Source organism: Poecilia reticulata, linkage group LG9 (assembly GCF_000633615.1).
Source record: "Poecilia reticulata strain Guanapo linkage group LG9, Guppy_female_1.0+MT, whole genome shotgun sequence".
In the NCBI taxonomy this organism is placed as follows: Eukaryota; Metazoa; Chordata; class Actinopteri; order Cyprinodontiformes; family Poeciliidae; genus Poecilia; species Poecilia reticulata.
Window position 1 is genome coordinate 15,181,586 of NC_024339.1, and position 17,769 is coordinate 15,199,354.

At 37.6% G+C, this 17,769-nt stretch overlaps 1 protein-coding gene across 1 annotated transcript; it reads right to left on the bottom strand.

Annotated features, from left to right (window-relative positions):
- Positions 1-946: 946 nt before the first annotated feature.
- On the bottom strand, positions 947-16,590 carry dhx37 (DEAH (Asp-Glu-Ala-His) box polypeptide 37). The gene is made up of 26 exons (XM_008418158.2): positions 16,197-16,590; positions 15,924-16,102; positions 14,871-14,983; positions 13,950-14,313; positions 13,721-13,869; positions 12,885-12,977; positions 12,700-12,796; positions 12,380-12,493; positions 11,903-12,119; positions 11,724-11,822; positions 11,575-11,645; positions 11,012-11,147; positions 10,536-10,612; positions 9,816-10,048; positions 6,906-7,017; positions 6,714-6,820; positions 5,806-5,994; positions 5,516-5,640; positions 4,402-4,518; positions 4,136-4,308; positions 3,930-4,044; positions 2,926-3,063; positions 2,748-2,842; positions 2,027-2,100; positions 1,389-1,486; positions 947-1,312 (listed from the first exon to the last, which is right to left on the bottom strand). Exons 1-26 carry the CDS (start codon positions 16,297-16,299, stop codon positions 1,236-1,238), a joined length of 3,465 nt encoding a protein of 1,154 aa, XP_008416380.1. The 5' UTR covers positions 16,300-16,590; the 3' UTR covers positions 947-1,235.
- Between the last annotated feature and the right edge of the window lie 1,179 nt (positions 16,591-17,769).

Sequence of the window (17,769 nt, forward strand, 5' to 3'; positions counted from 1 at the left end):
TTATCTGTTATTAGCAGATCTTAAATGTTATTCTTGTAAATACCTATTTCCAGCAAAGTATATTTTAATAATTTAACAGTTTTCCAGACGTAAAACAATATTAATAAATAAATAAATGGTTTGTGGAGAAAATGTATTCGAACTGTAAAATATTAAGTACATGTTGAAGAACAGGACAGATAAATGATTTTGCAAACAATTCAATTAACAATATATTTTATGTATCACATAGGGAATTTAAATGTCATATTATCTCAGTATGTGATAACGTAGGATGTCCGATAACAGTCTATCCAGCGAATCTGAAGATGCCTCTGACTGAAGACAGTTGAAGTAAGACAGTCTCATGACTTCTAAAAATAATTTTTGATATGTACACCTTTTTTATGACAACTTATTGTAACATAGTTACTTAATTGTGCCACAAAATGGCACTATGTGGTTGAAAAATACATAACATCGCCTGCTGAAATCTCGGCCTGAAACCCAGGCAGAGACATTGGACTTTGGTCCTGCTCTGCCTCCATGAAGGCTTCGATTCTACTCTTTGGGGATTAGAGGTCATATATCTGGTATTATTTGAGTTTTTGAGATGTTAGTCAGGGTTGTAAAAATAAAACAAAGCTGTTGCCATGTCTACACATAATAAAAACAAATCCAAACATCAAAAATTCCACCTGCAAAAATCCAAAAACCAGAGGGATTAACTCCAAAAAAGTAATTCCTGAATCAAAAAAATAATAAAAAACATGTCAGGACTAACGTCAACAGCGCAATTACAGAATAACTTAAAAAAATTTTATTAAAATATTTGTAACTTCTAAAAAATAGCGATCTATGCAGTATATGCAATTAATAAATAAAAAATACGGTACTGATAATAAAAAATACTTTATGTGCAATTCAAATAATGTAATATATAAATAAATCATACAGTAGCCTTTGTCACATCAAATGTTTTATTAAGTCTTATGAAGACCAATATTGCGGTACAAGTTTTTTACAGCAGCAAGCACACTGAAAAAGTCCGTGCAGAACTGGAAAAATTATATTCCTTCCTACAAAACTCAGACTTTACATACACAACACAAAGCTGAGAAAAGTAGATGTGGTGCTGTTGTAGGTACACAATAAAAACGTTGAATAAAACAACCCAAATCGTTTTGGGGGCGGGCCAGGCGGTCTCATCTCGGTCTCTCTGGTCAGAAGTTCATCTCTCATTTCTGCTCTGGCATTTAAATCGGAGGCCAGAGTTTGGCGACTTCCTGGTGTGTGGCCTCAGGTAACCACTGGCAGTATGCAGACAACAGAACTGCAGCGAGGAGAAAAGAAACAGATTTATAACAATCAAATCACAGAAAAAACAACAAGCCACATTAATTTCTCACATTTATCTTCAGTCTTCCAGATAGAATGGAGAGCATCTCTGCTGTCAACCCTTCTTGAAACCAGTGGTCCCAGTAAAGCCTCCGTCCTGGGCTGGAGTCTAAGAAAGCAAGGATGCAACAGTGAGAGCAAATAATGCAGGATTCTTTCTCAAAAGTTCAAACCTTCTGAGTCTAACACGTGTTCAGGTAATTTCTAAAAGATGGAAAAAGTTTAAAGAGCCAATATTTGACTGTTAACTCTTTTAAACAAATCTCAGACTTTACTAGAGTGCATGAGAAAACTCTCAAACCACTTCAACTACAGGATCTACTGATATCAGTAGCCAGACTCCGTGTCATTTCACTGTTCAGACCTTCGTTGTTTCTAATATATTAACATAAAATTATTTTTATCAGAGCAAATAGAAATATTCAACAACTTTCTAACTTTTACTAAAACAGCTGCAAATGCAGTTAAATGTGATATTAAAATAAATTAAAAAGTCTTCACCTGGTAAGTGCTTTTGAAATTAGATTGACCAGACAGCAGAGTAGCTCTAGTTTCTTTTTTAACCCTATAATTAGAATAAGCTAATAGTTATGCCTATTGTTTCATATTCTGGTAATAACAAATAATCCCATGTGTGAGGAAAACTTACTTTGCCCAAGTTTTCATCATGATGGAGGGGTTTGACAGAAGGTGGCCCGTGTTTTTCTTTAGCTTGGGACAAACCTGTTAAACACATAAAGCAAATGTTTGTTCAGGTTGAATAGGAATGCTTCAATTTTAATCAGGTGTAATACTGAAAATGTTTATTTCTTCTAATGTTATTTTAAGCTGAAAACTCAGAGGAGACACAAGGATGGGGGAATAAAGATAAAATACTTTCACTGTATCTCTTTCTACGCATTAAAAAACTTCCTCTTTCACACCCATCCGTAGTTTGATTAATAAAAATCCACTGAAAAGCTTCAAAAACAGCTTTTGACTTTGACTAGAATTACATAAGACCATCAGAGATTTAAAAAGCACAACTTATTTTAAAATAACATATTAGTTTTATTTATTAGATCCAGGATTGTAATTTGTGACATGTCTGACTAATTGTGTGCATTTTATATGTTAACATACAAATATTTTTGTATTTCATCAACTGGACCCTGGAAAGATTATTAAGCACTTTGGTGGAAACTAATGAGGATCCTAATAAATAAACTAACAAGTATAAATTTACTTTTAGAAGAAAAACATTTTTTTAATGGCTGAAAGGGTTTTTTATTTTGAACATGCAAGGTTTTGGCTGACAGCGATGGCATGTGGTTCATACATTGGAAGGGTTTGGTGTAAAGCAGATAAAACGGACCGAGATGCAGCAGTACCTGTCCCTCCAGAAGAAACCTGGCAAACAGCTTGTAGCGGTCCAAACCTTCAGGATGCTCCGTCTCCACCGCCGGCAGCTGCCAACCCACCCGGACTGACGGACACACACACACACAGGAAATGAACAAAAGCTCAAGAAGACGCCAACATTTGCTGCTCTGCTGCAAATTTACGTACAGAATGTGCTCGATCTGTGGCATCTGATGGTGCCGGCGGAGGAGCAGAACCACGGCGCCGGTGAGTCCAGAGGAGGGCTGAAGTGGCAGTACTGAGGCAGGAGCTCAGGGACCCAGTCTGCTTCTACCGCAGAAACACCTGACAGGAAAAACGTTGTCAGACGATGTTACGAGAAAAAAGATGTTCCCTCTGAACTGTTTCTACTGAGGCTGAAACGAATAATCAGATTAATCCCGATTAGTCAATTTTAAAAATAATTCAGCAATCGATTAATTAACTTTAACTGGAGAATACAGATTTAAAAAAAGAAAAGTGCTGAAAAAAAAAAAATTCATAGGCCTGTCACAATAACAAATTTTGCTGGATAATAAATTGCCCCAGAATTTAAGGCCATAAATAATAATATTGCTGTTTTGAGATAATTTTCAAGTAATATCATGGTAATGCAAATACAAATCGTCATAGATCAATAAAATTTAAATCCTAATGACCATTTAACACTGAAACTGGAAGACATTTTAAATATACAAAATAAATGAACAAAACAACAGAAACAACAAATAAAATGAATTATGAAGTCTAAAAAAAAGTCCTTCAAAAAAGGGATATTTGAGATTTATGACTTTCATCATCCAGTTTTTGGCAAAAAGAGAAAAACGATAAATCATGCAAATGGAAGTTATTGAACTCGTTTTAATCTATGGGATTAATTGATTTATTGCTCATAATGAAAAGCTCACATATTCAGCAGTAATTAAGCCAAACTGCAAGAATAAATACATTTTGCATTCAAGATAAAACACTTTTTTCTCCAGTTTAGGCAATAAAATGCTTATTTTATTATTGAAAAAACTGAGATTATAAACACAAATAATTTGTCTAACCCCGTTTTCTTTTGTCATACTTAACCAGATCTTTAAAATGCTGAATCTGTAAAGAATCATAGGAACGTCTGAAACTTAAAAACCAACTGATCCCAGATCAGCCCTGTGGTGTTTCTTTACCTCTCATGTACATTTTGGAAGTCTCCATGATCTCCTGATAGACCACAAACTCTGGCAGCTTTTTGAACAAAGCAGAATTTGGATGAATGAACACCGGATCATCCATCAGCGGAGTCTGCGTAGAAGAAAAAACAGATAAAAGTGACAAAATGAAGAAAATAACATGACAAAACTCTCTGGCAGTCCAGGCTGCAGGATCTGCTCACCTTGTATGCATTCTTCCACTTCGGGTCCAGCATGTCTTCTGCTTGGACGCGTCTCGCCAGGTGGTCTCCCAGTCCGGCCAGGACAATCTGCCGCAGACAAACCACCTGGTGTTCGGTGGGTGGAGTCATCTTAGGATCCACAAATACGCCCACCTCCGGACACACTGCGTTCACTGCGAGGAGAAAAAAAACAGCGATTTCTGGCTCAGTCTCTGTCGCAAGTTTGTGTTACTTGTGCATGTGTGAGGAAAGGTGTGTTTCTGCACCTGCGTTGGTAAGTTGACCTCTGAGCCTCCTGATCTCCACCATTGCTTTGTATCTCAGTCCGTTTTCCTCACAGAACTTGGGAGTGCAGCCAGCAAACTCACAAGCACCAACAGCACCTGCAGTCCGGCGCAACAGAGCTACAGTAAGACTTAGTGACATGTGGAGGTTCTTCGTTTCTGTGGCCAAATAAAGAGCGCAAAATTCGTCGCAGAACAGCAGAGGGCTGGGCAATAAACAATAAATATTGTGATCAATATTGATCGAAAATATGTCTGATAGAACGTTCAATAATTCCACTGGACACTGACCCAGAACCACACAGCGTTCTGGAGAAGTAGGCAGAGGAAAGACTTTAGCTGTTGGTGGAATCAACTTACTCATTCAATCTTTGGTTACCTAGCAACAACCTGTGGAGTAACCTGCTGTGGTTACCTAGCAACAGCAGCAATTTAAGGTTTTGCCACTGTGCCTCATAACTGCTTAAAAAAAACAACAGCTTGGAGTGAAAACTGTGGATAAAACAGAAAAGGTCACGCCACCAATTTAGAAGAAGTCAGATATTTAAAACAAAAACTAATCAATAAATATTAATAGACTATTACTATTTTTTCCCGCCTCACTATTAGCCTGGAAACAACCGGAGCCTTGGTTTACACTCTTTGCTTCGTCCAGAAAGCCTGGACTCTTGGCTATCAAGAAATTACTTCCTGGAGACGGGAGCTCTGCTGAAATGTAAAATTTTACCAAATTGCTAACGTTTAGCCGTGATGTATGCAATGCGCCAGTTTGACGTTATGATGTTTATCAGAAATCACCTGCGCTGTGAACCACCAATCTCCACAGCAAAGAGAGAAGAGCCGAGCCGAGCAAGATGGCTGTTCATGTCAATTCAATATTTGGAACCGTTCACATCCACCGCTGCTAAAACTACGGGCAGACTTTAATTATAAAACAATGCAGAAAAACGACATCATTGATTTTCTGTGCTGAAATTCTACCAGAGTAATCCATGTGAATGGGAGAAATTCCATTAGAAGGGAGATTACAATCAAGTGGAATTGGCCAGGCTAGATTTAGGCTACATTAATGTTTTTTTCTCTTCAGTCGTCTCACCCAGCATGACCATGAGATCCCCCAGCAGGAGTGAAGCACCTTGCCCCGCCCACAAGCGCCTCATCTGGGCCAGCCGAGCTCGACGCTGGGTAAGCGTGGAGCTCTCATCGTCACTGCGAGCAGGTCTGAGGAGAGATGAGAAAACAATCAGCTGCAGTTTTCTATGTGCATGATAAACAAATATCAATATGTAGTGTTATGTTACAATATTCTACCTCACACTGGATGCCCTTTTTACTAGTTTTCTAATACAATTAAATGCAAACAACAATTAGTATGAACGTCCACACCTGTCAAAGTCCTCAAAGATTTCCCGGACAGTCATGGCTGAAACCACGGCGATGATGTACGGCAAACAGTCCTGCTGCTTTCCAAGCGCCAACATCTTTGCATAACGTGGCGCCACGGGGAATGAAGCCATCGCTCTGCCCAGCGAGGTGATGGGACAGCTCAACTTCGCTCGCTGCAAGTCTTTTATCCTTATAAAACATTAACTAACAGTTAACTCAGGTATTTGTACAATGAAAAAACTTTGCTCAAGGATTCAGATCCTATGAACTCTTTCGCATTTGGTCACGTCTCGTCCTCACACTTACTGGATAGAGTTTTAGCAATAAAGAATGGACAAAAAAAAAAGTCTATAAATGTAAAACTGGTGGAGACATACTCCAAAAGAGCTCAGAGCTGTAGTCGTACCAAAATATATTTTTAAAAAATCATGGGTGTGAAGTTTTACAAGTCAGTATGTAAGAACAAATCTCAAAAAATATTGCAGAAGATAAATCTTTTGAGCAGAAATCTAATAAAAATAACTTTTAGTCTGATGATCAGTGGACATTGTAAAAAAAAAAAAAAAAAAAAAAACTTAATTTTTTACTACTTTGTTTTTGCCCTGGTCTTTTTTTCTGCTTGTTATGCTGCCATTAAAGTCATAAAAAATGGGAGGAGCTGGCTTTTACTGGTTGCTATGGTAACCGCCAACCGTCAATAGCAACATAACATAACTTTTAAAGCAATAACAGTTGGAAGAAAATAACCTGTTTGACTACACAAAATATGCTTAAAGAATAAATTATATTTTTTAATTCAAATAAACTAGACTTGAACTGCATCATAGATATTTAAAAAAACAATCAAAACAAATAAAATACAAAGTTTTTTTCCAACGCATTTAAAGATGTAAAAACGGTGGAGCTACCTTCCAGAGCGAGGCGGCTCTTCCAGAGCTCCCAGTGAAACCAGTAACTCCTCTGCAGCGATCAGAGCCTCGGTGGACGGAGGCGTGGGAAAGGGAAAATTAACCACCTGCAAAACCAGAAATAAAAAAATATGCCGTTTTCTGCTTTCCTCTGTTTTTTCCCTTTAAAACATTATTTGTCTCCTTGCAGACCTTCTCGATGTTGAGATCCTTCATCTGCAAAATCAGGTCCTCTACGGGGCGGCGAGTGATCTCTGCCTCAGAAAACTGACTGAAGTCTCCAAAAACCGCAGAGGAATACAACCTGCGTTGTTAAACCAAGAAAAAATATGAAAATAATAGATAAAAATACACTAAAGAAGCAAGTTATCAGTTAATTAGTTAATCTAAAGTGGACTGATCTCATTCATAGACAAACAACTTTGTTAAAAACCAGAGTACTCTCTTGTATCTGGAGAACCATATTTTGATAACATAATGTGGTAAATTACATTAAAAAACACTCATTTTTAAATATTTTTTGTGTCCGCTGTATTAAATGCTGACTGAATAAAGAAGAAAATTGTGGTTTTCATACATTAGACATATATGAAACATAACACAACAAGAACCTGTTAGGTTGCTAAGTGGAAATATACAAGATGAAAAGAAGAAAATATGTGAAACACTAAGGCTCCAATGTTGTTCATGCAGAAGTACAGTCATTGCTTTCTCTTGAAGGATTGCTAAAACTTCCCTCCATTACGTGCATTAACAGTCCTCAAAACCAACTGTGCTTATTGAGCGCCATGTTATTTTCCATCGTTATAATTTTCCTGCATTATCTCACCTTCGGGGGGGGGGGGGGGGGCTTCCAACGGCCCTCGACCGACAGGGGGCCCACAAAAAATATTTTTATATTTATATTTTACAGAAATAGAAAAAAGGGGGCCCTGTCAATTAATGTTATTGACTTTTTAAAATTGTTTTTAGCAGCAAATGTTTCCCCTCCCAGCCAGACCGAACAACACACATCCATATTTGCCCTGAACCCCCATGGACCTGCATGACATGGTTCATTCCTGCTTGGCTCGACAGTGACGTGTTCAGTAGCAGTCGGTACAAGACAAGAACGACTGTGGCAGTTACTGTGCTGCTAAGAAAAATAATAAAGTCGGGCTTTCCATAAAATAGAGAAGTAAGAGAGAGAAATAGACAAGAGTGTGAATTTGTATTAGCTTTTCTCTGAGAGGTGAGTAGACTGATCTGTGAACTATCCTGGGCCACGGGATGCTACCTTTATGGAAGGTACATGGTGTGTGTGGTTTTTCCTAGGAACATCCTTTTGATTTGTATGTGCTGTGTAAAGTGCATGGAATATGGCTGGCATATTCCTGTGAGTGTTGGTGCTCTGCTTGAGTTGGGCTCAAGTGGAGCTTGAGTGTCCTGTTATGTGCTGTGTTTAGTAGGGGGACCAGGAAGGCAGAGAAGAGGGAGTAACAGGAAGGGGGAATGGTTAGGGTGAGATTTTGGAGAGGGGAATGGTTAATGTTAGTGTAAAGTGTAGGTAAAGGGTTAATGAGGTTCTGTGTGTGGGGGGGTTAGGACTAGGGCTACATGAGGGAGATGGTTAGGGTGAAGATGCGGTGGAGGTTAAAAAAGATAGTTTGTAGTAAAGGGTGGCGGACTTAACTGCAAAAAAATGCAAAAACAAACTGGAGGAGGTCAGAAAACGGGGAGTGGTGGGGGGCTAGGATCGATCCCAGGACCTCTGGTATCAGAGGCGGTTGCTTAAGAAGGTTCAAGTGTTAAAAGATTGAAAAATAAAAAATTCAAAAGTGAAAGGGTTAGGTTAGGGCAGGGTTCGAAAATGCCCTTTTCTTGGGTCACAGACAGGGGTGCTGTACAGGGGGAGAAGTTATGACAATTTAACTTACATTTTTTGTCATGGGGCTTCCTGGCGGCACCCCTGTTCATTGCACATCAATATTTTTTGTATGAGAAGTTGTCGCTACTTCGTAATGCTGAATGAGCGCTATTGAGGCGATAGCTTAAGGAGCTTGTTGAGTGTTTATATTTCAAAACAGAAGCTCTTAAAGTACATTTTGCATCCCACTCTGTTTAGACAGTTTTTCTTTTCCGCTATGATACGACACCGCCATCTTTAATTAGCAACTCACTCTGCTTTTAGACCAGCGGCGCCCTCTGCTGGATGGCAGCCAAAGTACAACAATAAAAAAGGTCTAAGGTACCGCATGTAAATAATCGTTTATTTTCCGTGACGTGAGCTAAGCAAAGGTAAGTGAGCTAACTGTGCAATGCTACTGTTAGCTCACCAAAGGATTGTGTTTAAATAAATGGATAAATGGCTAAAGGCCGGGTCTTTGAAAAGAAAACCTGAAAATACCGGTGGAAGGTAACTCTGGGTGAGTTGCAGAACTTTTCTTGAACACTATTATGATACGTATGTGGCATGTGGCTGAATGCGACATACTGGTGACAAGGCAGTGAACAAAGCTGTGGCCCACTCTGACTAACTGCATCTTAACACCAAAAATAAATTTATTTATCTGCTGCCTGAAAGGAAATATTTGTTTTTGCCAATGCAACTTAAGTCTATTTTCTTTTATTACACTTCTAATTTACAAATCGAGTGTTTGTCGAAATGTTATTAATGCACACAACACTTGCAGTAAATAACTTTTTTGATTTCCATGTATTTTCTATTATTGGAAAACTTAGAATACATACTTTCAGAATCTGTAAATAACTCAAAATGCCCCATGTAGTAGTTCGTGGTTTTATCTGGCCAGTCACATTTACAAAACAATGCCACCCTTCCCTTTAGGAGGAACAAAGACAATGAGTAAACAGACTAATGTTTTAATTTCAAGTTCTATATATTAAGATGCTGTGTTATCACTGGGAAATTTTCACATTAGGCAGTTCTGGGCCTGAAAAAGTTTGGCAAAAACTCAGGTCTAAGCCGACATTGTTAGTTAATCGGCTGTAACAAAGTTTAATCTAATGAAACATTGATTAACAATCAATCTTGAGTCGACTCATTGTTTGAATCCCTAAAGTCGACACACCACCAGGGCAACAGCGTCAAACAGCTCTGACCTGTAACAATGTCCGGCTTCGGTTCGTCCGGCTCTTCCTGCCCTCTGATTGGCTGAGGCCTGAGACGTCCATGAGACTTTGAAGGACGACACGCCCGTCACTCTGTCGTAGTAACGCTTCTTAACCCGGCCGCAGTCGACAACATATTTGATGCCAGGAATGGTCAACGATGTCTCTGCGACGTTGGTGGCTACGACACAGAGACGAGTGCCAGGTGGAGGAGGCCTGAACACCTGTAGTCATGAAAACAGACTTCGTTTGTCACAGAAGCTTCTCCTGGAATTACGCCAAGTTTCTCGAAAAGGTCTTTTGCTGTAGTGGTTTTGTAGTGATTTTGTGTGTTTTGTCATCAACAAATGATAAAACTAATGGTGTTTGCTTCTCCACAGTTAACCTGAAATTGATGGTAGAGGTGGAGAAACCTCCCCATAGTAACAGAGAAACTATACACACTGTACAGAAAGCGCAAATGCATTGTGGAGGATAGAAGACAGGAAAGCGGCTCAGGAAACCAGTTTGATTTCTGCTTTACAGTGGAATAAAGTCAGGAATATTTTTGTAGATCCAGGAAACCATCATGTGCTGCTGCCTTTGTCATTAAACTAGTCAATGACTTAAAGGAGAAAAATTTGTGTTAGAAGTGCTTTTTTTTATTTTTATGTCAAAATTTTTTATGTTTCTCTCTTCAGGGACTAACTTCTGAACATTACAGTGTCTTACCTTAGCTTGCTGCTCAGGAGCCAAGAGGGAATACAGCGGGAGAACAAACAGAGGAATGGACGGGTCGGCCTTACATTCTGCAAAAACAAAACACACAGCAACATTCTGCTTAAAACGTCACAGTTTGCAGTTTTTATAACAAGATGTAAAAGTTATAAAACATCAAAAGGAATTTTGGTTTTACAATATATTGTGGTTAAAATGCAACAGAATTATATTGCGACTCCTTTCTGAACTAAAAGTGTTACAAGGTGGCAACCTTAAATAGCTGAAGCTACTTTTACAGTATCAGATAAAAACACATTAAAAATAAACTCAGAGGGAAATTTAACCCAATCTTTTCAATCCCTGAATAAATTAGGAACTTCAGACACCAAAACAATGTTCCTTAAACAAAATATATATATATATTAGAAGTTTCCTTTATGGCCCATCTAAGCCTCACTCAGCCTGGCCGTTGAAAACCATGAATTTACCCGACTCGGTTGGATCGTCCCCGATCTCCAGGTCCGAGCCTCCGTCCTCCTCATCACCGATCCCGGCCTCTCTGTCCTCGTCCCCCTCGTCCACCGGCAGGGCGGAGTAGTTATCCAGGTCGATCCGAGGCAGAGACTGGAATCAGAGTTAAAACCACTGATTTTAAATGATTGGCCTAAAAAGTACTAATCAGCCATTGGATAGTTTCCTATAAGCAAACTTTATTAAACTGCTGAAACATTACTGCAAGTCCGCATAGAAATAAATGTGATATGAAATTAGGTTATCAAAACAACGCTGGAGACAAAACCTGCTGTAAGCAATATTGTAGCAAAAAACATTTTAGAGAATTTGACAGATTTAATAGGAAATATTTCTAGCAAATGATTAATTTATAAATACAATGGATACTTTAAAATGTCAGAAAATGTGAAAACAAAATAAGATATAAATGAATGAGGTAAAATGTTGTTTTTAGAAAGGGAATATTAAGCTGTGAGTGGCGTAGATCTTTGCAAACCCATTAGAAAATAAATTCAGTTTTTATTGCAGGTAAACTCACAACATTTTTCTTCTGTTTGGCCTTCTTAAATTTCCTCATTGCCTCAGCCGTGTCCGCTTCCTCGTCTTCAGCTAAACATAAAAAACAAGTAAATTCAGAACAGGAAGAAACGTTCTCCCTGATCGATGATTACTGGATGGCCCACTCACCAGCGGCCGTGCTGCCCTTCCTGAACGGAAACGCTTTCCTGAGTCTCCTGCAGAGGCTGTGGACCTCAGCCTGACCCGTCAGAAACACCAGGATCCCTCCTGAGCGACACAAACAGCTTTAATAGATTTACACTCATAATTATCAGCGCAGACACTGAAAGCAGAGACAGAAAACATACCGGGAGGCAGCATGCGGTGGATTTTGCAGGTCTTCTGAAAGGCTTCTCCGGTGTAATCCTCCAGCGGAGTTCGTTTGTTGAAATGGATGGTGACCGGGAACTGTCGGGCATCCACCTTGATGACGGGCGGCGGCGTCCGAAAGAGCTTCTGGTTTTCTGTGAAGTCCTCGACGCGCAGAGTGGCCGACATGATCAGCAACTTCATGGGCATTCCTTTCTGCAGACAGGCACGGAGAAAAGCAGACGTGAAGCAAATCTAGGAGAAAAAGCTTTTTATTTTTAGGTTGTGCATCTAATTTATTTTTGCACTGATTCCTGATGCAAACTGATCTGAAAGGTGAATCTGCAAACACTGGGTAGAGAAACAATTTGGAGAAAAATAATTCAATATAGAAGCACTGCAGGGCCTGATGTGATCACTTTAGAAGATGATTAATTCCTCTAAATGATTCACACAAACATAAAAACTTTTCCCACCTTGTTTCTCAGAGGGACGATGCGGGACAACAAGCCGATGAGGATGTCCGTGTAAACGCTTCGTTCATGGGCTTCGTCTATGATTATCACACTGTATCTCTGCAGCAGAAAATCCTGCAAAGCAAAACAAAAACATGGAAAATACAACAAATATTAATTTAATTTTGAACTTTCCTTATGGTGATGCTAATCATATGTGTGTTTAACACAGAACAAAGGAAATTAAACTGAGACGCACAGAGTATAATTATTGCAAGTTATCTTAAATGTCCGCAAACGCTAAAAATGAACAAATAAATGAGCAAATAAAACAATAAAACCTTCTGGATCTCCTTCAGCAGAACACCGTCTGTCATGAACTTGATCTTTGTGTCGCTCGTCACGTTGCCTTCGTATCGAATCTGGTACGACACGACTCTGAGCAAACAAAAATACATAAATTATTATCAGTAAAACAAAAAATAAATCAGTTTAGTATCTGAAGCGAGTGAAATATTTAACTTACTGGGAGGGAAGGTTCATCTCTTTGGCCACTCTGTGCGACATGCTGACAGCTGCGACTCTCCTCGGCTCTGTGATCCCAATAATCCTGCTGCCACTGGAGGAAACAAACAGATTAGGAGAAAATTTCAAAATCTAAAAATTCTACAATTTAACCAACTTTTAAGCAAAAATGCACAAAAAATGTTACAAAATCCAAATCCAAAGGTTTTAAATATGGAAGTAGTAAAATCTAGAAACTGTAAGGGATGAAAGTGAGCAGATGGACAGATAGAAGGACAAAGAAACAGACGGAAGAATAGAAATAAGATGGATGGAAAGAGAAAGCAATGGACTGTTGTACAAGCGGACACAACGTTTATGAAAACCGTTATCGATTAATGAGTTATTCTAAAGTTCACCAATCTTATCGATCAACTAATCAGGGCATTTTCTTAAAAACGTAAGTTTTTTTGTGTCGTTTCTCTTCCCCGTTCTGGAATAGCCGCCATCTTTATTCCTGTATTAACTGGCTCAGCTACGGTGCCCTCTGCTGGATGGCGGCTAAACTACAACAACAGAAGGTCTAATCGAACGTTATTAATCGATTGGAGCAAATTTTAACCTAATAAACCACTAATCAACAATTAATCTAACTGTTTGCATCAGTGGTACAAAGTGTAAAAATAGTTATATTTCTCCATGTTGTTTAGTTTTTTTCTGCTTCTCTAAAATAATACAATATTTATTATAATATAATATATTCCAGAGTGACTCAGAACCCTCCTATGATGCAGCATTATGATCTTTTTTCTGGGTCAATGTCCACAGAGCCATGCAGGAATAAAATGGAGAACCTACCAGGCATAACCAGCCTCATACAGGAACTGAGGCACCTGCGTTGTCTTTCCGCTTCCTGTCTCCCCACAGATGACAACGCAGGGATTCTCCCTGACTGCCTCCATGATGACCTGCTCCTCGGCCAGCACCGGCAGCTTCAGACGAGCCCCCTGCAGCAACGGATTGAGACATGCTCAAAGCAGAGAAACAAACACAGCGTTATAAATGTGGGCAGTATGATTTCCCTCACCTGAACCTCTGCTGATCTGTCAACTGGAATAAACACAGCCGGCTCTGACGGCTTCCTGTTTTGCACCGTCTTCTTATTAGGAACCGTCTCCTTCTGTGTATCTGGATCTGCGACGTTCTGCTCCAGCTTCGCCTCCGGTTTGGTTTCATTAACATCCTTTTGTTCATTTGTCTCTACGGAGTTATTCCCTCCATCGTTCTCTTCCTCTTCCTCCTCATCAGAGGAAGTGTCTTCATCACTGCTGTCTTCTTTCTGCTGCTCTTCCTCCTCATCCTCCTCTTCTTCCCATTTTCTCTTCCTGTTTGCCCCGCTCACACTGCTGATCTTTGGACCAGAATCTCCATCTTTCGCTTCATCCAATGACCTGAAGGGAAACAAAACAATCATGCTGCTGTTGCTGTCTTTATTTGACTCTCGATCCACTGATTTTACAGATTTTGGAGATTTTCTTTTCACATCTACATTATTTCCTCAGACAGTTGTACCTAAAAGCATCTGAAATCCCAAACTGTAACATTTTAAGTCAACAAAGCAGCAATGATAGGATTCTGCTAGGGCTGCAGCTAACGATTATTTTAGTAATCGATTATTCTGGTGATCAATCGGATAAAATATTTGCACATTCTGCAGATTTTTCATTTAAGCACTTAAGTTTATTTTATGCTATTTCAGATATACATTTAAAAATACAAAAAACTGATTGATTTTTTAAAAATAAAATAAACATTTCATTGCCTAAAATGCAATAACATAATATTGCTTCAACACTAGATTTTGCCAATAATACATCAGTAATGATTGATTAGCATTATAATAAAAAGATAAACAGAGACTCCTGATTGAATAAAATAAGTCCTGACCGTAGTGCGTCTGTTTTGGAGGCCATGTTCCACCTCAGGCTCTCATAACCTTTGAACTTACTGTTTAGTTTGGTAAAGCTTGTCTCCTGTTCCCAGTTTGGATGTTGTGAACAGAAGCTTCAGTTCAGACTCTGGAAGCTGGACCTCGGCCAGTTTGGTGAGGATGTCTGCCCTCTGGAAGACAAATTAATAGAAATACGTCAGCAGGATTTGATGCAAAGACAAAAGAACGTCTCCCTGAAAACAGACCCTTAACGTAACGACATTTTTAATACCAAACATTTTACAACAAAGACAAAAACATTTAAAATATTTTATAGTTTATTTTCAGCCTTGCAAAAGCATTCCCCAGTTTGTCGTATCACATTTATAATGCATCTTATTGAGATTTTATGTTCTACATCAACACAGTGTAGGAAGTCATAAAAGTTAAATCAATATATTTTATACAATAAAATTCTATGTATTCAGTTATATTCAGTGAATTTGAATATTTTTGAAAATGTTATTTATTTCAATAACTCAATTCACCAAATGAAACAAAGACTGACGTTTTAAAGCTTTTCTAATCTAAAATTAGGATTTCACATCAGTCGTATAAGAAAAATATTTTAATGCAGAAACGTGAATTTATTGAGACTCAGGTAAACTACATGTAAAAATTGATGACACATTTGAATATTTTTTTAATGTGTGTAAATAAATCTTGTATCATTTTCCTTCCACTTTTTAGTTAAACTATGTGATAATTTATCTTGAGAAATCTCCATAAAATACAAAGACGTTTTGTAGTTGTAGTAAAACCACAAACTGTAAAAATGTTAAAGGGATATGAATATTTTTGAATCTGAATGACTACTGTTTTGAACTTCCTGAACGGCCATCTCTTTATGGATAAACTTGTGCAACGATGTTTTTTTAAATCTGTTACTTCATAATGTCACAAACATATTTAGTAGAAATGTGTCGATCTGACTTACTAGGACATTTTTACAGTGCAGCAGCTGTAGTTATCTAGCTGCTTTTGGCATAATTTAAAGTTAAATATTTTGTGAGGATATTAAACTCTTTTTCTTAGCTGTCATACACATTTAAGTTGTTGCTGTTGTCTCACCTGAGCTTTTTTCTCTTTGCGCTCCAAGACTTTTTGAAGCTCCTTTTTCTGTTTCTTCGTCAGAGGTTTTTTGGAGATCACAGGCTTTTTTTTAGATTCACCCTCTTTCTTCTTCTTGTGTTTGGAGGCTGGAAGGACCAGAGCGTTGCTGTCGTCTACACCTTTCATCCGATTCCCATCTAATGACAACAAACCCACATATATCAGTAAGGTCGCTGCTTTTTAAACAAGGAATGAATAAATGCACATCTTAACAACAGCAGTGTCTCCTACCGATTAGCTCCACCACAATATCCGTCTTCTCCTCCTTTTCTGGTTGCTGCGTTTCACTTTTCTGCCTTCCTTTCCAGTTGTGCTTCTTCCTTAGCTTTCCCATTTTAAACAAACTGGATATAGCACAAACAACAATCTCTGATACACAAACAGATGAAGCTGAGACTTTAGCAGCTCAAAAACGACGAAAGGAAAATCATTCGTCATCAAACCGCCATGAACCTTTGTGCTCTGGAACTCATTATATAATTGTTTTAAAGTCGTTAATTCTTCAGTATAATTGTTTAGAAAAAGTGAATAGAGGATAAATTAGCCACTTAAGAAACTAATGTGGAAACCTCACGTGTAAACATGTGAAGGTCCGATTGTTAAAACTGTCCCGCCCGGAACGCGAGTTACTTCGTAGAAATGTTCCGCCAAGGCAGTAAATTCAATTAAAGCAAAAATAAATTATAGAACCAAATAAAATTAAAATTAAAATTAAAAGAAGAAATAATAAAAGAAGGTAGAACCTAAAAATGAAATTTAAAACAAAAAAATCTGAAAAAAGAAAAATAAATAAATAAAAATAACATTAAAAGAAAAAAAGGAAAAATGATGGGAAAGAAAAAGAAAGCAAAAATAAATAAACTGAGAGTTTAAACAAAAAAATGAAAAGGAAAGACAAGTAGAAATGGGGACAAATAGGTGGAAAAAGAAAAGTTAAAATGAAAGAAAAAATTAAAATAAAAAGCACATTTAATGGAAAAGGTTCAGTGAATCATCAGAAATATTTTTTATAAAACATGCATAGCAGTAAAACAGTGTGGCAAAAACAAATACTTTAAAGTTTAGTTTATTATAAATTCTAAAATTTTCATTTTTATAAAATACATGTGGTTAAGAGTACAAGTGGATATAAATTTCTCTCTTTAGTCTTGCAATCTAACAACATTCAAACACTTTAATTAGGAAGAGTTACAAGTTTGCAGAATAGAAATAATATTAAATTACTAAATTCAAAAATTTAAAAGATGTTCTTAAATATAAAAAATAACTAGACATATGAGTGACTTACTTATATTTGCGACAACCAAAATATCTTAAACTAATGAAGGTTCATGATTTTATTAGCAGTTAAAAACTTCTACAAGTAATTCAGAGACAGAAAATTATTCAGACTGAAATGCTAACTACCAGACAGCTGTGACAGCATATTAGGGTAATTGTAGAAAAAAAGGAGTGAATTTATTCAAAAAAAAACTAAGAAGTGTTGAAAATAATCTCAGATATATTTTCAAAAGAAAAAAAGGGGAAATTTTGTGGTTCAAAAGTTTAAAATTTGTGAGGAAAAACTTCAGAAATGCTGAGATTAAGCTCAGGAATTAAAAAAAATAAAATAAAATAAAATAAAAAAAGAACATTTTTGAGTTTGAAAAGTTAAAAATTTGGTAGAAAAAAAAAATCACAAAACTTAAGATTAAACTCAGAATTTCTTTTAGAAAGAAGCTTGAAAATTTCTGAGTTTGAGTTTGTTTTCAAAAAAAGCAAACCCAGGTTATTTTTAAACCCAGCAAATTTTATGGGTTTGCTA

Coding starts and splice junctions, on each gene's coding strand:
- dhx37 (XM_008418158.2), bottom strand. CDS start 16,299: ATGGGAAAGCTAAGGAAGAAGCACAACTGGAAAGGAAGGCAGAAAAGT. Junction 16,103..16,196: donor TATTGTGGTGGAGCTAATCG/GTAGGAGACACT, acceptor TGTTGTCATTAG/ATGGGAATCGGATGAAAGGT. Junction 4,519..5,515: donor GGATCTCATGGTCATGCTGG/GTGAGACGACTG, acceptor GCCGGACTGCAG/GTGCTGTTGGTGCTTGTGAG.